Genomic DNA, 26,690 nt, shown 5'->3' with positions numbered 1-26,690 from the left:
TTGTATAAATATACAGCAGCAAAAAGAATAACGGAGAAAATTACGTAATTTTTCAGAAAAAAAGGGGGAAGAAAAGGAGAATCCGGACTCACAATAATTAGCGGAACAAAATTTGTACTGAATGGCAGCCCATTTGATGAACTGAAAAATGGAATGGAATCAGATAGTGAACCCCATCCCTAGTCCCAGCTAGGAATAGGGGATACATTTGATTTGCATTTAAATGCAAGTCTACCTATTTTATTTTATTTCATTATATTTATATCCTACACTTTATCCCAAAGGAGCACAGGACAGTAAGCAAGGGCTCATCCAGATGACTGCAAAATGTGTGACATGCGCGCTATGTGTGTTTATTATTTTTCGGTCGTCCAAATGATGTCGCGTGCTGTTACGCATTTTCGCAGGTTAAATCTGCTCATTGCAATACCGGCAAAAATGCGATTTGCTGTTTGAAATCGGGAATCTCGCTGTGCCACAAAAAAAGCGTTTTTTCCATGGGAAACAGCGGGGGGGGGAGGCAAAGTGAGGACTATCAGATGGCAAACCGAATATGGAAACCATGGATTATCCTGCTCTGTTTGGATAAGCCCCAAGTGAATAATATAATTAAAAACACCTAGTCTCATAGCTAATAACTTCAGGATTCCCAGGAACAATATCTTTCAGCCATCAAATGCCTGGGTACACAGGAAAGTTTGAAAATTCCTCCTAAAACTTAATGAGAGAGACAGACACACCTAATTTGCTCTACCTGAAACAATATGTAAGGGGGGAGGGGGGAGGGCTGGAGTGGGCAGGGGAGAAGGAAGAAGGAATGGGGGGGGGAGGAAGGGCGAGAAGAGGGGAAGGAGGAGAAAGGCAGGTCTGATCATTTGCATGCTTATTGAGTTCAATAGTATTTACTCCTATGCAATCATGGTTAGGATAAAACTGAACATGGGGAGAAGGAGGGGGAGGGGGAGGGGGAAGGATTGGATTGGAGGGGGCAAAGGAAGGGGAAGAGGAGGGCAGGTTTGATCATTTGTATGCTTATAGAATTCAATGGTATTTACTCCCGTGCAATCATGTTTAAGATAGGTAAAACTGACCAAGGGGAGGAGGAAGGGGAGGGGAGGAGGGGAAAAGGGAAGGAGGGGATTGGAAGGGGATGGGAATGAGTAGGGAGGGGCAAAGGAAGGGAGAGGGAAGGGGCAAGAGGGAGGGGATAGGAGGGAGGAGAAGGGAGTGTGGGTTTGATCATTTGCATACTTTTTGAGTTCAATGGGATTTATTTCTGTGCAATCATATTTGAAAATAGAGATGGACTGCCTTCAAGTCAATGGACTGCCTTCAAGGGTTTTCATGGTAAACAGTATTCAGAGGTGGTTTTACCATTGCCTTCCTCTGAGGCTGAGAGGCAGTGACTGGCCCAAGGTCACCCAGTGAGCTTCGTGGCTGTGTGGGGATTTGAACCCTAGTCTCCCAGGTCACAGTCCAACACTGACCCAGGGAGGGGCAGGGAGGGTAGGAGGAGGGGGAGGGCAGGAGATTGGGGTGGGTGGGCACTGGGCAGATGGGAAGCCCTTTTCCTTTCCAAAAGGAAAACATTGTGAACAGTATCATTGCTTTTCAGCTTTCCCCACCACCATTTTATTCTATAGCAGGCACATGTAGCCTCCCACCCAAATTTAAACCAAAGCTGTCTCTGGCCACATCCACACCAGGCCTTTATTTCACTTTGGACAGTCATGGCTTCTCTCAAAGAATCCTGGGAAGTATAGTTAGTGAAGGGTGCTGAGAGCTGGAGCTCTGTCAATGGAATAGGTGTCTCTTCTCAGCACCTCCACAAACTACACTTCCCAGGATTCTTTGGGGGAAGCCATGACTGTCTCACATGAAATCAAAGTCTGGTATGGGATTAGCCAAGGCCAGCAACTGTGAGTCTGGCTTTTAGAACCCTGACAGTTGGTTCTTACTGAGCATGCCCGACACTATCATTCACTTCAATGCAAAATTTATTAAATTAATTAAAAATCAGCCAGGCATTTTTTAACTTTTAAACTGCAGAAGATGAAGGTCAGAGTATGGGGCAAGGTCAGTAATAGGATTCCAGGTACCCTGTGAACATGGCTGATTTTTAAGGAATTTCAACAGATTATGAGAACTCTCAGAGAAAAAAGTCCCTAAGAGCTCTGGGGGTTTTCTCTCTCTTTTTAGACTTTGAACTCTATTCTCTCTGACTGTTTTGTGTATTGCCATGAAAATTTAGAGGGTTGTTAAGCAAGCGTTTCTGAGTTGAGGACTATAAGTTTTGTAAGGTTTTGTTTTGAAATGAGCTTATGGGAAGCATCAGAATGACATGGGGGTATTTTCAATTTAACATTGTGGAATGTGAAAACTCCACGCTGGCTATAGTATACAACCACTCTCATGGCTGTATAATTCACTTGTCACAGTTCTTACTATTTTATTTTTTCAGTTTCATATTTTGATTATTTTATTTTTAGGATGGCTGTTGCATTTTAAACTATTCAGTTGTGATCTTTTGTCATAGTTCATTTCGCTCATTCAGTCCTATCACTTATATTTAAATTCATTAATTTCAGTTATTTCATTTCAGACCCACCACCACTTTTACTCCTCTCTCAGTCTATCTTATCACACAAACATACACACACTTCAATTAACTGATACAATGGTGCCTTTTAAATATGCACAACCCACTGTCCAAGGTAAAAAGACTTTAGTTTTGCCCTCCAGCTATTAAGTGTTTAAAATAATGTAATGAAGAGTCAGATTAGATTTTGGTAGAAACCTCAGATTTGGTTTTGCATATGACAACACTTAGATGCAGGAAGTGAATTTCTGGAGAGCTAATGCTAGTCCATGTTATCAGTACTCAGCTAGATGGCAACAAACAGCCTGAGCAATATGAGGCAGATTCCTTTGTTCCTAAAAATGGAAAGAGACCCAAGGGCCATAGTGAGTCTAAAATTTATTGATGTATTTTAATTACAACATTTATATACCAATTTATTGGGGAAAAATCTCAAAGCAGTTTACAGAAAGAATTAAAACAAAACAATTATTGGCAAAAACAGTTAAAAACAGGAGTTTAAAAATAATCAAAATAATAAAACCAACAATGAGTTAAAAAGAGATAAAAAGCATAATAGTTTCTATATGCCAGGGTAGGCTTGCCTAAACAAGAAATGTTTTTAGCAGGTGCTGAAAACAGTACAATGAAGGCATCTGCCTAACGTCAATAGGAAGGGAGTTCCAAAGTGTAGGTACTGCCATGCTAAAGGATTGATTTCTTACAAGAGCAGGAGAGGTACTACGTGGTACCTATAAAATGTAAAGCACACCTTGAACTTGGCCTGGTAGAAAATCAACAACCAGTGCAGATTTCAGAGCAGAGGTATTATGTACTGAGAGGGCCTCACTCATGTCAGCAATCGTGCCACAGCATTCTGCACTAACTGCAGTTCCTGGGTCAGGTTGTGCTGCATGGGGATTTCTGTGATCTTGGCTAACTGGCTGCCAGGATTATTTTAGTTTTTGTTTTTGGTTAGGAATCCTGACTGGTTGTGGGATACTGAGTTTTCTGCCTTACTCATAGGAATCTTGTTGTGGTTGGTATGGTATTGCATGGAAGAAATCATCACTGTCTTTTCTTTTCTTTTTTTCTATTTGCATTTCATGTACCTTTATCCTCTCTCTCTTTCATCCATAGAAGCAACAATAGTGGTTCCATGCACTCTGCTCAACCCTATTAAACCCACCAATGATGCATCTTGTTGTTTGTTTCTTGCCCAATAGTGGTAAAAAGAGAATTCACATACTGGGCAGCATGGGTTGCAATTGTTGTTGTTCCCAAGCTGCTGCCTATGAAGATAGACCAAATCATGTGTGCTTTCTTTCTGTCAATTATATTCACTGGAATTGGGTTGGCTGATAAAGTGAGTTTATAGCAGCCCACAGGGGAGACAGAAAAGGGTAGAGAATCTTCTTACTCATTTCTCAGACCTCTTTCTGAAGTGAAGGGTTAAATTTGTAAAGAAATTTGGATGTTAAAAGGTAGGGGTAGGGCATTCTAGGCAGAGGGTTGCCAACCCTACTTGAATATGGATATCTTTGCAGAGGATCCCTAGTCAAGCTTTTCCAACAACACAATCCAAACTATATCTGCTGAGAAGTAAGTCCTATTGAGCTATGGGGCTTAGTAAGTGTGTTTAGAATTGCAGTCCTTGCAGAATTGGGCATCCATCTTTACTCCTGAGTGCTCCCATCTAACATCTCCACAACACTAGTCTCGTTTCTTCTTACAATGGCTTTCTGGTGACTGGCCTGGCCAGAGCTTGGAAGATTACTTTTAAAAAGTAATAAATTACAGTTACAATTACTTGGCCCAAAAAGTAGTAATTACCGTTACAATTACAATTGCTCTGAAAGTAACTGATACTTTACTTTTTCTCAAAAGTAATCACTACAATTACATTTCAGTTACTTTTTTAAAAAAACTCCTACAAGGTGTTGGCCTTGGCTGCTGCACATCTAAGAAGCCTAAAACAATATTAAAAATAAACACACACACACAGGGGGTAGTAGAATAAAAAAAATTATCCATAAGATTAACATAATGGCATAACAGAATCTCACATCCCCCCAAGCAATGAAGATACCCCAACTCTTGAAATCAAATTTTACACTTGAAATGCTTTTATAATATGTTTCTGTTATGTCTCAAAAGAACAAGATGCTCAAAGAGCATGTCAGACAAGGAATGTCTTTTTACAGTCATTACGTTGCCACCAGTACTGAACAGGCGTTCTACTGCGGCGCTTGAAGGCATGCCTGTGTCGTGCTGCAAAAAACACCGCAGCACACGTGGAAAGCCATGGAGTGATGACACTTCCCTGCTGGGAGACCTCAGGTACCTCACCAGTTCCTCCTCAGCAGTGTCCACTGCTGACTTCTTGCCCTGGGGCAGAAAGTTAAAGAAGTCATCTTCTAAGTCATCTCCTTCCTGGTCTTTATCTGAAGACTGATCACTGTCCTCATTAAGTACACCCATCTTTATTTCAGCTTTCAACAAGGCTTCCATTGTGTATCTAAGAAAGAGAGAGGATATGTTAACACATATATGTTAGGAAACCATCATCTGCTCTTCATTTCCTGATGCTTGTCATGTCCCCTGGTTCAGGGTCCAGCCTGAGCCTGTGGATGATGACATGGAAGGTAGGAAGGTGACCAAGTCACCACACTCATGGGGCAGCACAGCAGACCCTTAAGGATTACCTGCAGCAACCCAAGGTTGTGATGAGGAGCCCCAGGAAGAAAAGGCCCAGCCCCTGCCTACCACCTTAAGCCTCTGATGCCTCCCTTGAGACAACATTTCCCTTGGAGTAATCCACCCAAAGGGCTTCCCTAATGTTCTTACTTGTTGGTATGGGTGGTGGCCTGACACGATTCCAGCCAATCTAGTTTGAAGCGAGGGTGTAGGCAGGCTGCCAGAAAAGCCTCTTGTCCTCCCAGATAGCTGCAAACCGCTTTCTTAGGGCTTCGCGCACACCTCTCAGCAGCTGAAAACAGTATGTGTACCTCTCAGGTTTGTTTTCCAGTCCTTCCAACTTGCGGTCCAGATTGCAGAGCGTTGGTAGCAAATACCCCATGAACATGCCGTTCTCCCGTTGCAGGATATCTAGGGACTGGGCTAGTGGCTCCATAATCTCTGTGTATTCCTGTACCACTTCAATCTCAGCAGCTGTGATCCTGGACAAGGAGCAGCGGTCCATTATGGCATGCATTTTTAGTGGCACAGTTGACAGGAGCTCATGTAGTTGCTTCAATGCATCAAAGGTGGAATTCCACCTGGTCTTATTCGGTACCTTCAGATACACACCACATTGAGCATGGATATACTCAGCAATCTGGGCTGACTGGTTCTGCTTGGACCACAACTTGCTGCACTTTCCCATCAAGGAACGAAACTGTTTCTTGAAAGGACCAAGAAGACTACTTTTGGAGGAGTCAGAAAGCATGGCCTCTATGTCTTGTGTTGCCACAAGGTTGAGGGTGTGGCTAGCACATCTCTGGTGTGGTGGTAAAACAAAATCCTCTCCTGAGTCTGCAGCTTCTTCCTCTGCCTCAGGTCCTGTGTCCAGGATCTCACAGATAGGCACAAACTCCACCTCAGCCTCCTCTTCCTCCTGGTTATCACCATCATCGTCACTGGTGCCTGCAGCTTCCACTGGTTCTTTGGCCATGAAAACTCTGAACGCTTTCACAAAGTTGGAGCCATTGTCTGTAGTAGTGCACATAACTTTGTTGTGGATCCTGTACTGCACATGTACATCATGCAGTGCTTTTGAAAGGACATCGTATGTATGGTGCCCCTTCAGACGCTTACAAGCCAAGGCCCCGACCTCACGTTTCAGGGTAGTTGGGTTGATCCAGTGGGCTGTTACCCCAAAGTAACTCTTCTTGCCATTGGTCCAACAATCTGCAGTGGTTGCTATATATGCCACAGCACCCATTCGGTTTGCAAGAGTTTGTCTCATGTGGCATGCTCTCTTCTCAATTCTGTCTCTCAGAGTCTTGGCACATATGATGGTGAGATCTTTGGGGAGTCCAATGCGAACCAGATTAATGAATGATGGTTTGTCCACAGTCTGAAGTGGTAATGTCTCCTCTACAATAAAATCAATGATTCTCCTGTCGAGATTGCTCTGGGTGACAGGCTCCCTGCCAGATCCCCACCTCTCAAGGGTTGTCTGCTGCTGCTTCAGCATTTTGGGAGGAGGGGTGTCATGCATTGGTTCAGGAAGGCCACTTCTCCTTGCCTTTATTGCTTCTTCAATTGCTCTCAGCTTCTCAGGGTGTGCCCTCTGAGGAAGAACAAAGCATGAATCCAAGAAAAAATGGAAGAGGAACTTCACAATTTAAACATAAATAGACAATGGACACTCTTTGAGGACCAGCATGACAAAGGCTTACCTCAAAATGTTTCTTCACATTGGATGAGGAGGAAACAGCTGATCTCAGATTTTTGATCCTTGGAAGGCAGTAATTGCATCGTACAACAACATTTTTCCCACTCTGGCTCACAAATGTACAAGCTTTCTCAAAGCCAAACCATGGTACTTGCTGTTCTGCAGATGTGGCTGTGGGCAACTGGCACTGCTTCATGCCCTCCTCCTCCTCGTGCACAGGGCCTCCTTTCTGAACCTCACTTTCTAGTTTTGCCTCCTCAGGATCAACAAGCTGTGACGCAAGTGGCCGCACTAACTGACTGCTGCTCTTAGCAGCAAAACCTGCAACAGGCGTCTCTGTAATAAACAAGAGATAATGCTCCTATATGGGTGAACTTCAGCTGTGATGTGCCCCCATCTCTTCCCCATGCTGCAAGATCCCCCAGTCAGAGTGGAAGTTAGCAGGTCGATAGCACAATTAAAAGAGATCCTATTTGCATCATTTTTGCTCACTGAATAACCCTGCCTGGGCCAGTCTAACCTACTATCTCACAGGGTTGTTGTGAGAACAAAATGAGACTAGGGTTCAAATCCCCACATAGCCATGAAGCTCACTGGGTGACCTTGGGCCAGTCACTGCCTCTCAGCCTCATGAAAACCCTATTCATAGGGTCACCATAAGTCGGAATCAACTTGAAGGCGGTACATATATTTTTTATTTTGAATATGATGATTATGATAATAAACATGCAGCATTTCAAATTAATTCTGTATGAGAAGCATTCCATGCCAAGCTTGGAAAACCAAGGATGAGGTATAAAATGTAGACAAAAATACTTTTGACAAAATGCTGTTTATCTTTTATATCTATATCTATAATTAGCAATACAGCTGAATGATGTATGTAAAGTATTTTTTCTTTCCCTTTTCTTTTTTATTAATATTTTAGTACTACTGCTAAAGTTCTGATGAAAGAATAAAGCATTCATTAGCCAAATTCAAATGACAATGGGGTTTACAGGAGTTGTCTCTCTCTGGGACTGGGAATCTCTTTCTCACAGAACATGAGTTTGAGAGCTGGGGGACTGAGAGGAGGAGCTGCAAGGACCCTACTTCTCACCTCATCTCTGCCAAGAACAAAAAAATCAGCCTTAAGCCATTTCTTATACGCCTAATGATTTATTATTATTATTATTATTATTATTATTATTGTTATTGTTATTATTATTACTGAGACAGTTTTTGTCCCACATACAATTCAGTCTTGTGATTAAACAGGACAAAAATACAAATAAAAAGAAAGATGGAGTTCAAATAAATATACAATAAAAAGCTAGCCAGCATTTTAAAAGGCAGGAGTGCTCTGTCTGGATAAATACAGCACACATGTATGCATGGGAACAAGGGGGAGAGTTCAAAAAGGGGGGGAAGGAAGTGTAGAGCTTGGAAAAGTTACTTTTTTGAACTACAGCTCCCATCAGCCTAATCCAGTGGCCATGTTGCCTAGGGCTGATGGGAGTTGTAGTTCAAAAAAGTAACTTTTCCAAGCTCTAGGCCGAAGTTCCTACTCTGCTCTGAGTAGGTAGAAGGTGCCGCGGGGGGGGCATACACAGACACACACACACACACACACAAATCATCGTCACTCACCTCCACAGCTCTTCGCCATTCTGCTGCTGCCTTCTCCTCCGTTGTCCTTGCCCTGGCTTTTTCCTCCGGCGTCCATTTTGTCCTCTCAGACGCTAGCAGGCCCTGCCTATTCACCTCTTCCCTCGTGCATCCTAACACAGATCACGAAAGAAGAGAGAGTCTGCGCAGAGGTCCAATCAGTGTGAGACACATGTCTTGTGTTCACCAATCACAGCCAGGAGCTGACTTCCCCTTGTTCCCGCCCCCAAGTAACGTGCAACCTAACGTGGAAACGTTAGAGTTGCAGCTGAAAAGTAGGGAAATTACTAGTCGTTCCGTTACTTGCCAAATGTAATGGAATTACCCACTCGTTATTTAAAATTGTAACGAATTACAAGTAACTCATTAAAAATAACGAGTTACTTCCAAGCTCTGGGCCTGGCCTGAGGGCACTTAAACCCTTTTTGCCAGAAGCAAGTTGGCTAGATTAAATGTCCCCTACCCAAGCTCCATCTTTTAGCTAAGATTTCTATCTTAATTTCCAATCAAAGAAATGTTTTTGTTTGAATTGTATGTGCCAAGCCATTGTGGTTGATGCTTAATGTATCATGCTTAATGACATCACTTGGGCCCGCCCTATGATGTCACTCAGACCCACCCCATTACATCACTCAGGCATGCCCCTATGACTAGGGTTGCCATATTGCCTGGTTAGCTGAGTTTTACCCAGATTCTATCCATGCTACCCGGTGCCCATTTAGCCCATTAGGTGGCCTGGATTCTCTGCTTTAATTTTTTTAAAAAATTAAGTTTCTAGGTGGTCCAGTTTTTGAGATATACATCAAAACATCAGCCCTCCTGCAACTGTTAAATCTTTTTAACAGATCTGTTCTGGAACTTTGTAGGTCTAACCCCGCCCTTTCAGGATTGCAGCCAGTAGGTGAAGCCAGGGTTGTAATTGGTTGACCTTCAAGGCAGTGCCTAGACCTCATTGCAATGCTAGAAAATGGTGTTTTTTTCCCGTTTATCTGAAAATCTCATAAATTGGATAAGTACATACATTTCAGGTTTATTTTCTCTTGTGTGCAGGAGTCAAATCCTGGGCTGTTGAAGAGGGCAGTGTTTTGAAAACCTTCCCAATACTTGCTTTTGTGGGAGTAAACGCAATGCTAATCCCATATTCCCATAGTAGATCCCATTGAATTCAATACGACTTTTGAGAAGACATTGTTATGAATGTGCTGTAAATTGATGGGACTTTTGAGTGAACAGGAAAGAATTGTGTTTGTGTTGTTTATCTTTCTCTGGCAGTGCTTACTTAGATATCAGTTTTTATTATGTAGGAAACGAATACTGATTTTATTTTTTTTTAATGTTCTGCAATGACCAACTGGTTTGACAATGGCATTCCCACCTTCGTGTGGGGGCAGGTTTGCCCTCACCCCAACTGGGCAGAGAAGGCAATTGGATGAGGGGGTGGGGTGAGGTTGCGTCGCACCTCAATGGGAGGGAGCGGAGTGGCTGTATTTAATACAGCTCTGCCTCCCTAATTCTTGCCCTCATGTTCGTTCGTGGCAAGCGAGGGTGCGAGAGAGGGAGGCTAAACATGAGACTTGTGCTGGGCCTGCTTTGTGTGGTCGTCGTCATTGGTCTTCCTTCTCCACGGCATAGCTGGTCTTCGGCAAGGCAGCATTCTGGTGGCGGTGCTCATATTGTGGCTCTTCTCGGCCTTCGTCGCCCCCCCTTCGGCGCTTATCTGGCGCTAGCATGGCCATTCCTTGTTCCGGCCTAGCGACCTCAGCAAAACAGTGTTGGCACACTCACTTCCCTTCCAGGCCCCTCCTGGTGTCATGGGTGCTTGGCTAGCACTTGTGCACACTTTTCCTGTGCTCGGGCCGGCGACATTGGTGGGCGTTTAGGTGCCAGTGTGCCTCCCCAGTCACCCCCCCGTGTTCATCGGGTGGGGCTGCTGGGGGTTGACACATCACCCCCATTGCCCCTCCCCCCAGCGTGGCTGTCGGGCATGCAACCTGGTACTGTTGGGCCTCTCTGGCCTGCTAAGCGTGGCCGCTGGGATAACAGAGTGAGGCACTACTTCGCCCTCTCAGCTTCTCCACCCCACATTTTGGGCTTTGCAAATTATAAGGCTGTGGCACGCCTTCCCCATTCTCCCCCCTCCCGTGCTTCGGGCTGATCCTGTGCCCTTTCATCTTTATTTCTCTGCACCCCCCTATGTTGGCCTAGTTTATTTGGCAGCCCTGGCCTATTCTCGAGCCCCTCCCCCTCTTTCTTTTTCTCGTGAGGTTGACGAGGGGTTTCACTAGTCTCTTCCAGGCAATTTATAGCACTCGGGTTGTTTGAGGCACTAGTTATAGCAGTTCTTCGTTGGTGTTCTACTTGTCCAAGTTTGTAGAACCCTAATTTCAGGTGGTGGCTGGTTCAATTGTTATCTGTTTCTTCAATTTTGCAGGTGTTCTGTGTTTATTGGTCATGCCTCCTAGGAAGGCCAAACAGAAGCGGGGTGTTCAGGTGGTCAAGCGGCCTGCGAAGTGCCCCCCCCCACAGAACCTCAATCTTCAGATGAAGAGTGAGATATGGGCTCCATGCGGGCGCTTATTGCCAGGATTGAGGCTTTAGAACAGTGACGTTCAGCTCCGAATGATCCAGGCTCTGGCCCTAGTACTCCTACTCCACCCAAAAAGTCAGCTAGGCTGGCTTCTAAAGCTAACCTTATGTGCTCTCTCCTTGCTAGGGTCTGTGCTCTGGAGAAGGGGGCTACCAGCTCCTATCAGTCTGTTATGACTCCTCCTGTTACACCAGTTATCACTAGGGCAGTTGTATCGGCAGGGTTGGTCAAGGAAAGGCAGTCTGCACCCCCACCATTGGTGTCCTTGGTGGTCCCAGTGCCTTCCACCTCGATGGCCCCAGTGCCTTCTACCTTGGCTGCTCCGGCCCCATCAGCCTCCCAAGATGTGGCTGTCCTTGTTTCCCCACCAGCCTTTTCAGGGGAGTCTGCCAGCACACAGGTTCCAGGGGCTCTGGTTTTGTCATCTGGCACACCTGGCACAACCACACCTTCTTCACAGTTCACTTACATGGGGGGAGTTTTGGTCCCAACCTGGCCACAACTTCCTTGGCCAGCAACAGCTATCACCCCCTGGCAGCCATCTGGTGCTAACCCCCCTTCTGTGCATTCCTTGCCCCTCCCAGAGCTTGGAAGATTACTTTTTAAAAGTAATAAATTACAGTTACCATTACATGGCCCAAAAAAGGAGTAATTACAGTTACAATTACAATTGCTCTGAAAGTAACGGATTGCTTTACTTTTTCTCCAAAGTAATCACTACAGTTACATTTCAGTTACTTAAAAAAATGCCTACAAGGTGCTGGCCTTGGCTGCTGCACATCTAAGTAGCCTAAAACAACATTAAAAATAAGCACACACACACAGAGGGTAGTAGAATATTTTTTTTTATCCATAAGATTAACAGAACGGCATAACAGCATCTCACATTCCCCCACACCCCCAGCAATAATGATACCCCAACACGTGAAATCAAATTTACACTTGAAATGCTGCTTTTACAATACATTTCTGTTATGTCTCAAAACAACAAGATGCTCAAAGAGCACGTCAGACAAGGAATGTCTTTTTACAGTCATTACGTTGCCATCGGTACTGAACAGGCATCCTACTGAATCTTGCTTCCAGTACTTGCTACATGACACCCTCCTCCATCACAACTCACTGCAGCAGGCTGGCTGAAGGGACACAGAGCAGGCCACGTTGCATGCACTGCTCTGTCCTCCAGCATCTTGCCATCCTTCCTTCTGCCTAAGGGTAGCACTGTTCCTGTAATAGCTCTAAGACTTCAGGTCTTACCTAACCTGAGACTATAAAAGGTGGGAGGGTTAAAGATGACATGCAAGAACCAAGGATAATTTGAGGTTTTGGTGACTCCCTTCACCTTCAGTCTAGTGGGATTGTGTTAGGACTGCTAGCAAATCTTTACCTGCCAGACATACTCAGCATTTCTAAAAGAGCATTTGAACCAGAATCTTAGTACATTTTTTTTTTCAATAATTTTTATTCAGATTTTCATAAAACATACAAGACAAAATCATAAAACATTCAAAGACAAAAAACAAAATCAAAAATAGTTAAACAAAAAGAAAAAAAGAAAAGAAGAAAAAAAAAAAACAAAAAAAAAATAAAGAGTAAAATATTGACTTCCCATTTGTCAAAGATCAAATCAGTTATAAGTCTATAATATATAGCAATCCTGTCTCTTAAGTCATATTATAAAATCACTTTCCTCCAGTAGTTATCTTACTTAATCATCAAATCTCATAAACATTACTTTATTCTTTCCACAAAAAGTCAAAGAGAGGTTTCAATTCTTTAAAAAATATATCTATCAATTTTTTTTTCCAGATAAGCATATCGATTAATCCATCTCATTACTAATTATGATAATCTTATTGTCATAACCATAGTCAAAATAAACATTTCAATTAATCCATCACATCAGAATCTGTTAGGTTCAGTAATTTCAGTAGCCATTGTTCTATTATCTCTATTAGTTCCATTTTCCATCTTCCATCTTCAGTAGTCTTGTTAAGTCCAGTAATTTCAATATCCAATCTTCCATTATCAGTATTCCATAATAATCTTGCTGTCAAAGCCATAGTCATATAATAAGAGTCTGATGGGAATTACCTCTATCCCAAATATTTTCTTGCCATCCATTCTGAATAAGTTGCTGAAATACTGCTGTAAAATCATATCTCTGTTCTTTTTTTCAAAATACACTGGGTCATCTCTTAAAAGTTTTTCCATTGTCACATGGCTGCAGTTAATTCCATAGATTTTCTCTATATTGGGCTCCATCACATCATTCCAGTCCAGAAGATAATCCATGCCATTGATAACTTTATCTCTAGAATCTTCATTAATTTCTTCAGAGATAACATTGAGTTCCAAACAATAGATTTTATTTCTAAAGTCCATAGACTCCAAATCTTGTTCCTGTTCCACGTTTGTTCCAATCTCCGGGATCTCCTCTCTCACAGGGACCCCTATTCCAGTCTCCAGGGTCTCCTCTCTCACAGGGACCCCTATTCCAATCTCCGGGGTCTCCTCTCTCACAGGGACCCCTTCCAGGGTCACCTCTCTCACAGGGACCCTTATATCTTTAATCTCCTGCTTCATTTTACTCAATTCAATTTTCGTTATCTCAATCTCATTCATTATTCTCTGAAACATAGTTATTTCCAGATTCTCAGCCACTTTCTTAATTGCCATTTTAAAAGAAAAATATAGGAAAACCACTTCTTATTTCAGCAACAATTGGGCCAATACTCCAAACTTGGTGACATCACAGATTCGTCAAAATAAAATAGACCAAAAAGAGAGCAGTCCCAAAACAGTATAATATTTTTCAAAATAAAAATCTGGAATAGAAATCCCTCTTCTGTGTGTATCTTTAGAATGCAAATCCAGGACAGCTTTTTGCAACAAAAACAGAGATAAGCTATTAGTTAGTGCGTAGCAGAGAGAAGTTACGGCTCCCCAGTGAGATGTCAAAAACCGATCAATCTGGCAAATCTCTTTTAAACAGCAACAATTTAAGTCAAGTAAAAGAAAAATATAGAAAGAAGGGTGCTTGCCTGTTAGTGCGTTCTCTCTTAGAAGATAAGATGAACGTTCGCTTTAACAGATAGAGCTTGCTGTTGAAAATCCGTCCCACCTTCGTCGGCTGGACCTCGTCCCATAAATTAATGAGATCTGGTCGTCCCAACAAAAATAGGCTTTGAGGTTAATCTCTTCGTTTCTCCCTACCCGGGAGAAGTTTAATCAGTCAAAAAAAAAAGAAAAAACTGACTGATATATCTGAATAAGCTTCTTTTGAGGCAGGAGCCCGTCTCAAAAGCAGGCACAGGCTAAGTCACCCTTCCCGGAAGTTCCCAGAATCTTAGTACATTTAACTATGTTGAATCATGGCAAGGAGATGCATGTATGTTGAATACAGATCTTCGCATCATAAAAATAGACAATAGGATGAGCTTTTCAAATTACCTAAGTAATGGAAACCTATTACCGTGGTAGATAGAGAATTAAGGTTATGAATTAAACAATATTTTTGAGAGCAGCAAGGGGAGTGTTACTGAGAAAACTGGCCTTGTGGCAGGCCTAACTCTTTTAGATAACTTAGTGAAAAGGTCGCATAGATAAACTACCACTGTGGATATTGGAAAATACCCTTTCATGCATTCTACATTTAGAAGCTGCCCCTCACACGCTTGAGGGCAGGGACTTTCCAAATCAGCAGACATGACATCCAGGCAGGCCTGAGCCCTGCTGTTTCCCTTCATAAATCAATGGCTGAACCGAGCTGAGCTTCATTTGTGCTGTGGTTTACCATCGGAAACATCCAGAATCCAACCAGCACCTTTCTCCATACCCCAATCTCACATCTTTAAGGCGCATGGTACATTTCTGATTAAGGAAGGCCTGCTCTGCATGACATCTAGGAAAGCTGACAGCACAATCTTAACCATGCCTACTTAGAAGCAAGTCCTATTGCATTCAGTGGGACTTACTCCCAAGCAAATGGAGTTAGAATTTGCAGTCTTAAATGCCTTTCTTTAGAACAACTGCGGGGAACTTTTGGCCCTCCAAATATTGTGGAGCTACAATTCCCATCATCCCTGGCCCTTGGCTAGGGCTGATGGGAACTGTCATTGAGCAACATCTGGAGGGCCAAAAGTTGCTGACACCTGCTTAAGAATGTAAGCATTGGGCTCAAGCTACACCCGTCTAGGAACTGACATTTCTGACCCAGAAGCCCTCAGCTTTGCTTAGTCACATCTATGTGACTTGAAGTACATATAGCACAAATAAAATTTCTACCTTTTGGGGGTGGAAAGGGAAAGGGGACTTGTGTTTTTGAAAAAAAGTCCATGAGAGGCAGATATTATCCATGACAAGATTTGGAATCAGCAAGATTCATGGATGCAAACATTTCAAGGATCTGTTCAGCCAGTATGGCCTTCAGAGTGAATAGTGAATTATACCACAAGTGCCTATATGCCTTATTTCAATGAATTTGTTCTTTGAAGTTCTCCCACTTACATTATTAATTGTTAATTGTTCTGGCATGACAGTTGGCTCTGTGTAGGATACTACTGTAAAAGTTCTACAGTGATCGCAATTTGTTTCTAGCATTTATCCATTTTTTAAACAAATTTAATTAGGTTGATGCTTTTACTCTTTATGGGCCCTTTAATTATTGTCAAGATTAATCTAGAAAATAGAAGCAATGTTTATCCTAGATGAAATTTCAGGAGTAGTTCATTATACTTTTTGAAATTAAAAAATAGGAACACAATTAAAAGATTACAGCCCCAAATTTTTTTTTATTAAACATCAGAAAAGGAGCTGGGACTTTCTCCCACTGGGCTCTTCCCAGGAACACAGGAGGTTGCCTTGTAGTGAGACCATCTAGGTATTGTCAACACTGATTGGCAGCAGCTTTCCTGGAAGTAGGAGAGACCCATGGAGACACCCAGGGAATCAAAGCTGTGTGCTTCTGCATTGTTGTGCTTTACCACCGAGCTGCTCCCGTCCTTTGGCTCCACCACCGCCAGCCTTTCCCGGCCCCTCCTCGCCTCAATTTCCCTTGTATTCCGGGCAAAGTAAGGCAAGGTAAGGGCAAGAGGCTTGGCTGGCACGGCTCGGGACACATGCACCCTGCGCAGAGCTGCTAAACCCCTCCTGGGCACATGCAGGCTCGCCCAAGGAGGACCCCCTCCCCTCTCTCTCTACCTCCCTCCCCTCTCTCTCTACCTTCCTCGTAGCTTGGGTGCTCCTCTCCCCCACCTTGTTCTTTAAAGCGCCCAGGAAACGAGCGCAGCTGCAGGAGCAGGAGGCGCCGCCTGGAAGGCAGTGGAGCCGAGGCAGCCAGCTGCAAGAGCCCCGGAAGGGGGAGAGGGAGCCGGAAGGGGGAGAGGGAGCCGGCGCCTGCTTTGCCACAGGATCCAGGCCAGTGGGATTAAGAACCGCAGGGAAGAAGCATGCTGGCTCCGTCCTCCGCTTCTGCAGCCTGCAGCCCAGGGCTAGAGGATGTGCTAAGCGAGGCTCTTGCAAGCTGCCTGCTCTCGCCTTTCCCCAGCTCCCTGGCTTGCAGAGAGACCATACCAAAAAAGAAGTCCATGCCGATCCAGATGAATCTGGCGCCCGACAGCTCTGCCATCACCTCCTCCGAGTGACTCTGGCGCTGGAGGGGAGGAGAGAAGGAAGTTGCAGCCCCTGGAGGGTGGGTGGCCAGCCGGTTGTGGGAAGTTGGAGCTGTACAAACCTGCACACACAAGACAAAGCCTTCCCCCGCTCCCTCCCAAGTAATGTCCAAAAGTAATGATGCAAATGGTAAAGTTGCACCTCAAAAGTAATGAAATGACTACTCGTTCTATTACCAGCAAAATGTAACGAAGTTACCCACTCATTACTTGAAAAAGGGATAAATTGCAAGCAACTCGTTTATAACGAGTTACTTCCAAGCTCTGGCCCCTCCTTCAGGGTGTTTATCCCTAGGGAGACAGCTCTCTCCCCCTTGGGGACCACCTTCTGCAGTCCACTAAAGAGAAGATTTGGAGGGGTGAATATGTTGATATCTTCACTCTCTTGTTTAGGGAATCTGAGTCCAAGGATAAAGAAGGGGAGGAGGATAAGGATAAGAAGGCCGCAAAAAAGAAAAAAGTGGATAGGGTTTGGCCTAATTGGTTAAACTCCTATACTGTCTACATGGGTATGATGATTCAGACCTACCAGTCAAGGGCGTTGTCCATGATTAAATATCAGGACATCATACATAGGGCCTTCAGGTATTTTGCTGGAATGGCGTGGTTGTGTTATGACGAGAATTTTCACCAGCGGATGGCCCTCGATCCCACAATGCGTTGGGATGTTGAGCATCAGGGCATGTGGCTCCATTGCATGACTCCGGTCCAGCCAATTCAGGGGAAAGAGCAGACAGTGGTCACCTTTTGTCCAAGGCACAAGTGACGGCTTCTGACAATGGCCAGGGGCCACAGTGAGTTAGTTCCCACCAGCTGTGCTGGAGTTATAATAGCTCTGGACAATGTGGCACCCCTGCCGTTTCAAACATGCCTGTGGAATATGCAGCAGTGGGCATCCCAGCACAGCTTGTTCTAGAGCACGACAGGGCAAACCCAATGGCCCGGATCAGCAGCAGCCCCATAGGTCAGCCACCAGCGGCCATGGCACGCTGCAAAGCCAATAGCCCGGTTTGTGTTACCCCGTTGGCACTTTCTGGCTAGGTATCCAAACAGAGAGGCTACAGCTTACCTCCTTGTGGGTGTTTTGGAGGGATTTAGGATCCCCTATGAGGGACCCAGGGTTTCAATGTGGGCACCTAACCAGGCTTCTGTAAGGATCTTGGATGAGGTAGTGGCCAGGAAGTTCAACAAGGAGATTGCTGCAGACAGGATTTCAGGTCCCTTTCCTTCTCCCCCCACTGGACCTTTGCATTTCACCCCTTGGCATTGTACCTAAGAAACAGCCGGGTGAGTACCGGCTCATGCATAATCTTTCCTTTCCAAAGGGGAGTTCTGTGAATGATGGCATATCCCCAGACATTGCCTCTATCCGGTACACTTCTTTTGACGAGGCTGTGAAAAGAGCCGGCAGGGGGGCCCTGATGGCAAAGTGTGACATTAAGTCGGCTTTTCATCTCCTGCCTGTCCACCCCAGAGACATTGATCTTCTGGGATTCCAGTTTCGCGGCCAATACTATGTGGATTGGGCCATGCCTATAGGCTGCTCCATATCGTGTTCCGCTTTTGAAGCATTTAGCACTTTCCTGGAGTGGGCCGTTAGGGACCTGGCTGGTTCTTCTTTGACAGCGCACTACTTGGATGATTTTATGTTCATTGGCCCTCTCTATTCTGGTCACTGTGCCCGGTTAGTGTCAGCTTTCACAGCTCTTTCAGATTATTTGGGGGTTCCCCTGGCCCCTGAGAAGTCAGAGGGCCCGTCCACCTGCCTTACATTCTTGGATATCGAACTGGACACTGACATTCAGAAACTTCAAGTCTTGAGGGATAGGCTGCGAGCAGCTGTGAGTCTAAGCAAACTCACATTGCTCCAATTGCAGGAGATTGTAGGCCATTAGGTCTTTGCCTCCAAGGTAATCTCGCCTTAAGTAAGTTCCATTGTGTCAGGGTGTCTGCTGGCATGAGAGTGGACCTACAGACCCGGCTGTCTTTCCTCAACGAGAAATTCTGTTGGAGGCAGAGCTCCAGGTCCAGTCTGATGCAGCTGGTGGCTTGGGATTTGGGCTCATATTCCGTAACGAATGGTGTGCTGAGAGATGGCCTGCAGACTGGCATGAGGCGGGGGTTACTTCTGATTTAATGTTCTTGGAATTTTTCCCCATCGCAGTGGCGGTGCACGTGTGGCCACTTGTGGCAGGCCCGTCTCCGTGACATCACTAGGGCCCGCCCCTGAAATCTCAGGGTTTGGGATGCTTCTGACCTGGCAACCCTAATTCCCGCCTTCCATTGTTTTTAGCCAATGAGGGACACCACAGTTGTCCCGGAAAAATCAAGAACTTTAGTCTGCTTGCCTGTTGCATATGCAGAATCTAGCAGTTTAGAAAACTACACAAGCTCAACACATGCAGCTCCACCCCTTACCCATACACTTTCTGGTTGTGTCAGCAAGGAGAAGCAGCTTTCATCTCAGTTGCCTGTTTCTCAGGCTATGTGTCTTAAGTGGTGAATGCAATGGGAGGGTCTGCCTGTCATCATGGAGGATGGAATAAAAGGGTTTGATTCCACCAAACACTCCCTCTCCTGAACAGATACAAGATATAAAAGCAAACCTTTCTGTAGAAAAGGCAGTGATACTAGCATTTGCATTTTTCAGCCCTGCACCCACCTTGTTAAATGGTGCTTACTCCTAAGTAAAGTTGCATTGGAATGTAGCCTCACTCATCCTGTTGCCTGATAAAGCCTCTGTTTAGCAATTCAGAAAAGGCTAACAAGTATTTTTGACACATACCTTTCTTCAAAATGACTGGTAGGCATCTCCCCACCAAAGATCTCCCTACTTCCATCTCCCCAGGGATGGATATGTGTGTGTGTGTGCACGTATACATACACACATGTATATATGTATATATATATATATATACATACATACATACATACATACATACGGGCCTCGCTTTATACGGCAGGTTCCGTTCCAGACTGCTGCCGTAAAGCAGAAATCGCCGTAAAGCAGAACCCATTGAGTATAATGGGGCTCATCACGCGAAAATGTTGCCAGAATGCCACAAAATGCTGCAAAAGAGCAAGAACGGCTTTAAAATGGGGAATTTCCCCTAATTGAAAGCCGCCGCATTAGCGGAATGCCGGAATGCAAAGCGCCGGTAAGCTCCCTCTCTCTCTGTGCAAATATTCAATGTAACCTTCCCTCTCTTAAGACTAACAGGAACGGAACAGCTACCCTGCCTAATGCTACCACAGCTTGCCAGGTCTCTAGAATTCACTGCATTTTTATTTTATTTTTTTAAAAAGAGGTGCCAGCACCCAAGTCTCCATCATGTTCCAGCCTTTATCATAGAAGGCTCCATTTCCCCTCTATCTGATCGGATATGTGAGAATTGGTGTACTAAAGACACTTCTTACATGCTCAGACATGCTCCCTTAGATAAGATGATTGACAGAACTGATAATATTGAAATCTTGATTTCTATCTGATAAAAGTTGAACGATTTTTATACTGCTGCATTGACTTGTTTTGTTTGTTGTGTTTTTATTATGTTTTTACATTGATTGTGGATTTTTATTGTTTTTACTATGTTTGTAAGCTAACCTGAACCCCGTTTTTAACACTGGAAAGGCAGGATATAAATCCTCTTAATAAATAAATATTACATAATAGGCATTTAAGGTTGAAAATGAAGAATTTTTTTAAAATCTTCCCATCCTCCCCTAGTTTTTGGTGGTAATTGCTAGGCACAAAAACAAAACAACTGGACAATGCAACCTTTACTATGATGAGTTGCCTAATTAGGACAATTTGCATAATATGCAAATTATGCAAGTAATTTATAATTCGTATAATATGCAAATCAGCCTGCCCGGATTTGTGGAATTGGAATATGGCAACCCCACCTATGACATCACTAGGGCTTGCCCCCAAAATCTCAGGGTTTGGGATGCTTCTGACCTGTCAACCCTATTCACCAGACAAGTTTATTGATGAAAATTTATAAAACATTAGAACATGAAATTTCAAGATAATGTTCAACTATACATATGTTCTTTGATAAAAGTCGTGATTATATAAATTGCTGTTAAAATTTTTCTCTACACTTTATAGCCTTATAAACATTTTGGAGTAATATTTCTCTCTTTTGTTACAAACAAACAAGCCCCTTTCCCTGTTTTCTTCCATATGGAGTGTAAATAAAGAGTGATGCAGTAGGATCTTAGGCCCCCCCTTGAAAGTGCCCTGGGCAAGGAGGTATTTACAAGCCCCTTCCCCCACCCTGGAGAATCCCCTAGTAAGCTCACCACATAGCAGACAGGGAATCCCTTTTTCTTTCTTTTAAAAAATATTCTTTACCAGGATGGCACGCAGGGCTGCAAAACAAAATGCTAGCTGAGGTGGCAGCCATTTTCTTTTCTGCCTTAATAGAAATATTTTTTAAAACAAAATGTCAGTAACCTGTGTCAGCCCTGGTGGATCATGCCATTTGCCCAACCATGCTGAGTGCTAACACCAGGCCCGACTTCCTCATAGCAGTGTCTGGGGCCTAGGTGTGATTGGTGTCTGTGCTGCCACCTCTTGCATTTGATAAATTTGGGAAAGGGAGGGATGATGGGGAGGGTTTAGGAGAATCTGAAATTGGAGGGAACTCCTTCACCACTCTTGTAATTGATTAATCAAATGGATGAATCTACCAACAGTTGCAGCCCTAGCACATTGCCTGAGTAGATGAATATATACACCAAGAAGAAGAAGAAAAAGATATTGATTGTTGCTGCTTTGCTGCAGTTACTGGGATCTTTAATCTTTCTTTGGTGAAAAATCTGTAGTGTCATAGGCTGGAGGAGCAGAACTGTTTCCAGGCAGAACTACATCATCACCTCTGACAGGGTAGGGCACAATAATAATTGACTGTAACACAGAAGAGTAATTCAGTACAAGGAAGACTTTTCTTGTCATTACCATTCTCTTTATCAGCAGAATCATCATAATGGACGGCCTCAATCCATTTTATTTTCCTTTTGCATGTGTTGACCAGTAAATCTGCTCTTTTTGCTATGGCCCACAGACTAACGCAATAAATGTTATTCTACTCAATAAATCTGCTCTATCCTATTTCTGTGCAATTTTTTAGATGTAGTAGTTAGAAGTGTTACACCAGGGCTGGGGAGACTCAGTTATGAAGCTCTTTGGCTGACATTGGATGAAGTGCTATATCTAGAGGTTGTTGTGAGACTAAAAAGTAGTAGTAGTAGTAGTAGTAGTAGTAGTAGTATGCACCAAGCTTGGAAAAGTTACCTTTTTTGAACTACAACTCCCATCAGCCCAATCCAGTGGGCATGCTGGCTGGGGCTGATGGGAGTTGTAGTTTAAAAAAGTAACTTTTCCAGGCTCTGACTATGCATTTTATATTCTGCTCAAAAGCAGCCCAGGACAACAAACAAGTGATAAAACAATAAAAACATCTTAAAATAAAGCAAAACAAAACTTGAAGAGGTTCCAAGGAAGGCAACAGGAGAATCAGGGGACTGGAAACAAAGGCATGTGAGGAGAGACTGAAAGAACTAGGCATATTTAGCCTTGAGAAGAGAAGACTGAGGGGAGATATGATAGCACTTTTCAAGCATTTGAAAGGTTGCCACACAGAGGAAGGCCGGAACCTCTTCTCGATCATCCCAGAGTGCAGGACAAGGAATAATGGGCTCGAGTTACAGGAAGCCATATTTTGACTGAACATCAGGAAAAACTTCCTAACTGTTGAAGTGGTACAACAATGGAAACAATTACCTAGGGAGGTGGTGGGCTCTCCTTCAAGAGGCACCTGGACGGCCACCTGTCAGGCATACTTTAATTTGGATTCCTGCATTGAGCAGTGAGTTGAACTCGATGGCCTTATAGACCCCTTCCAACTCTAAGACTGGGATAAAGATCTCTATTTAAAAGGCTTGTTGGAAGAAGGAGGTCTTCATTGGCACTGAAAGAGCAACAGAGACTGTGCCATTTATATTAATGGGAGGGAATTCTAAAGGCTAGGTGCCACAACACTAAAAGCCTGATTCCTGTATTGTGTGAAACAGACCTCCTGATATGATGGTATTTGCTGAAGGCTCTCACCTGCAGTTCAGTGATTGACTGGGTATATAAGGCGTGAAAAGATCTTTAATATACTGTATGTGTGCGTGTGTCTGTGTATGTGTGTGCATGTGGACCCACGTATGCGAAAAAGCCATGTCTGCCTCTCTGAGTTCCTTATGGCTGGGAGATATAAATATGATAAATGCACTATTTTCCTTCGGATTCTAAATTACATCTGCTTAAATTCCAAGCAAGGTATAAAGTGCTTACCGTGTCACTGCTATAGCAGGTTGCCTGGCATCCAAAATGTGCTGTAGAAACAGTGATGCAAAACTCCAGCAAGCTGAACAAGAGAAGCAGGCAGGCAATGGCAGTACCAACTCTCTGCAAAACATAAACAGCATGTGGGAAAGCACATTTAATCTCTCTCCCTCCCTCCCTCTCTCTCTCACAACCCTTCTAATTAAGTCAAGTTGCAGTAGTAGGAAGTATGTTAGTAACTGCCATCTGCAGGCAATTGACTTGAAAACATACGAGAAAAAAAATCACCTTGGAAGGAGCTAGGAGCAGTAAGGAGAATTTTGAGTAGTTTTATCAAGAGTTTTGCCTAACATGCAGAGCTTGGAAAAGTTACTTTTTTGAACTACAACTCCCATCATCTCCAGCCAGCATGGCCACTGGATTGGGCTGATGGGAGCTATAGTTCAAAAAAGTAACTTTTCCAAGCTCTGCTAACATGGAAAAGCCTCATGAAACAAAAAATGAGTGCTGCATGTAATGTAGCCCTTCACTAATGTGAGCTCTTGTACAACAGTACTGCCTGTGGGCCGTACTGGATTCCTTAGTTGTGCAACACTGAGAAACAGATCTCCACTTATGCAAGTTGTTTTGAACTGTGAGCAGCCTGTTTCCATTCCAGCTGATTATTATAAGAGCCTTGCAACATTAAGAATTTGGAGTCCGAGTTTGGTTGTTTTCCCCTTCTTACTCTTTTTCATTTTGTGACATGTCTTCAGAGATTGTAAGTCTGAGGGCAGGGACTGTATTGCTGTCATGATCTGTAAGCCACTCTGAGAGCAAAACATTTCTGTCCAGAACTCAGAGCTTATCTGGGTTTGTAAAGCCACAGACCAAAATGCAAAGAAGGGACATGCATGGACAGAAGAAACAGGTATGCAGCTGGAGCTTTGTTTTGTATTTTAGGCCTGTCCATACGACTGTATAGTCTGCAATGTTATAGCTTTGTGTCCTCATTAATTCGCCTTAATTCACAAGACGTTGCAAGCTAGTACAGATTTTCGCGTTAACAAATCTGCATTAGAAATACCACCGAAAAACCAATATACTTTCCTAAACCGATAATCAATCACATTAATGTCTGTGGGCTCCAACGCAAGGTTGCAGACTTTTCTGCGATAGGCGGTCCATGGGCATTCCTCTGTCATATGCCAAGTCCCTTGTCTCCTTCCCACCCAATAGCACATACACAAACCTGCACATGCGTGTGAATTACTATATATATATATATATATATATATATATATATATATATATATATATATATATATATACACATTTCTGCGCTCTTCCAAAAAAGCGTGCAAAAAGTGAACAACCGTTATGGACCAATCACTGAAAAGGGGTGGACTTAGGGGAGTGGCCAATGCTAAAGCAAAAAAACCCCACACACATATGGATGCTTGATAATCGGGTTTTCACAATAATCCGACCACAAATAGGACATGCATGGATCTCAAGGCCACCAACCAAACATGGAAAATGTGAATTTTGTGGTTAGGTATGGATAAGCCCTTAATTTAGCACTTCCTACTACTAAAGAGACGAGCTGGCTTTCAAATTAAACAGCGGCTGGCCTCTTTGGCAGTGCGAAGGGCTGCAATGGGAACTGCAAGCATAGCTCTGTGTACGGGGTTTCTCTCCTCTTTATACATGTCTCTCTCCTTGGATCCTACCCATAAAGACAAAGTTCTGCATGGAATTTATTTACTTACCTGTGACAAGTAATATAAATCACCATCATATCACGGCTCAAAGCACCTAATCCAACTTCTGTTTATAATTAGCTCACATATATAGAGACAGGTGCCAACTGCTGCCATTACAGCACTTGTGATGTTCATTCCCACACTGCATTTCACCTGAAACCGACAGACAAAGGGCTGGTTCACACAGAGGTTTAGTGCAGATCTGGTGCTACTCATAGCTCCTTTTAGTTTGCATGGATCACATGATGTTGCAGGCAATCAGCAGCAGGGCCGGCCCCAGACTTACCCCAGGCCCCAGCACTCCCCTTCCGAGATTCATGGCATGATCGCTGCTGTGGATTGTGCGGCGAGAGCTTTGGAGCTCTGCCATTCCCTTGCTTAACCTACCTTGTTCTGAGGTTCATGGCAGGGCTGCTTGCATAACACGCATGTGTGCCATCAGCCAAGATGGCAACAGAGGCTTCGGCCCCTTAGGGAAGCCTCAACCGCCATCTTGGTTAAGGGCACCGGCTGTGTGCACAACCGCAGAGCAAGGTAGGTGAAGCAAGGGAATGGCAGAACCCCAAAGCTCTCACCGTGCGATCCGCAGCAGTAATCCTGCTGCGAATCACGGAAGAGGAGCAGAGGGGCCCCTCAGGGGCCCTCAGGCCAGTGCCCCACCTGGCCGCCCTTCGGAACTGGCCCTGATCAGCAGCTAGAACACAATCTACCCCTTTAAATCCGTAGTATATCAATGCTCTTTTAATCTGAAAAGGGAAGAAAAAAACACCTCCAGTTCATATCACAATACCTGATGGAACGCCTGTCCCGACACGAACTCACCCGTACACTACGCTCAACATCAAAGGTCCTCCTCCGGGTGCCTACTCCAAGGAAAGCTTGGAAGATGGCAACAAGGGAGAGGGCCTTCTCAGTGGTGGCCTCCAAATTATGGAATGATCTTGTTCACGAGGTGCACCTGGCGCCAACACTGTTATCTTTTCAGCACCAGGTCAAGACTTTCCCCTTCTCCCAGGCATTTTAACAGCATTTGAATAGTTTTTAACTTGCTTATCGGTTTTTATGGGTTTTAATTTGGTATGGTTTAAATTTGTATACTTGTTTTTAATGTTCTTAATTGTTGTAAACTGCCCAGAGAGCTTTGGCTATGAGGCGGTATATAAATGCAATAAGCTTGTAGATGCTTTACTTCAATGCTTTAGGTGAGTGTGTCAATTGTTCCCCTCTCCATGCCAACTCTCTCCCCCTCTCTCTTTCATTTCATTTCCTGTTTGGCTGTAGCTCCCATTCTGAAAGTCTGCTGCAAACTGTGCTTTATTTTTCTTTCCCCCCTAATTTGTGCACAAAAGCATAACACCGGTCAAGCAAATATTTGCATTCCAGCTGGATTGTAGCAGTGAAAATACAAATAATTGCCCTTCAGGGGGTTTTCTGGAACAAACTGAGCATGCTCAGTTGCCAAGGTAACCAGAGGAAGTCGAATTTTGACCTTAAGAGGGCATGGTCATTAGGAAGCTGTGTGATTGATCCTGTCCCTTCAGTGTGAATGAAAAGCACCATGTTTGCAGCTGGCTTTGAGCCTCCTATGTGTACTGTGCAAAGAGAAAACGGAGGTAAAAACAGTGACTTTAATACGATCTTTTGCTCCCATGTGGATAAGCCCAAAGAGAGTCAGTCTAACAAAAATTACAGACAGGTTTCCTTAAAGACAAATCATCCAAT

At 43.9% G+C, this 26,690-nt stretch overlaps 1 protein-coding gene across 1 annotated transcript in view; it reads right to left on the bottom strand.

Annotated features, from left to right (window-relative positions):
• The window catches only part of LOC133377961 (membrane-spanning 4-domains subfamily A member 15-like), a 72,917-nt gene that overhangs the window by 4,015 nt on the left and 42,212 nt on the right, over positions 1 to 26,690 (bottom strand). Inside the window, exons 5-6 of the mRNA XM_061612748.1 lie at positions 25,009 to 25,121; positions 23,233 to 23,344 (exon numbers count right to left, since the gene is read on the bottom strand). Of these exons, the coding sequence (XP_061468732.1) occupies positions 23,233 to 23,344; positions 25,009 to 25,121 (225 nt within the window). The remainder of the gene's footprint in view (positions 1 to 23,232; positions 23,345 to 25,008; positions 25,122 to 26,690) is intronic.

The sequence above is a fragment of the Rhineura floridana genome, chromosome 2, assembly GCF_030035675.1.
Source record: "Rhineura floridana isolate rRhiFlo1 chromosome 2, rRhiFlo1.hap2, whole genome shotgun sequence".
In the NCBI taxonomy this organism is placed as follows: domain Eukaryota; kingdom Metazoa; phylum Chordata; class Lepidosauria; order Squamata; family Rhineuridae; genus Rhineura; species Rhineura floridana.
This window is presented reverse-complemented; position numbering and strand designations above follow the sequence as displayed.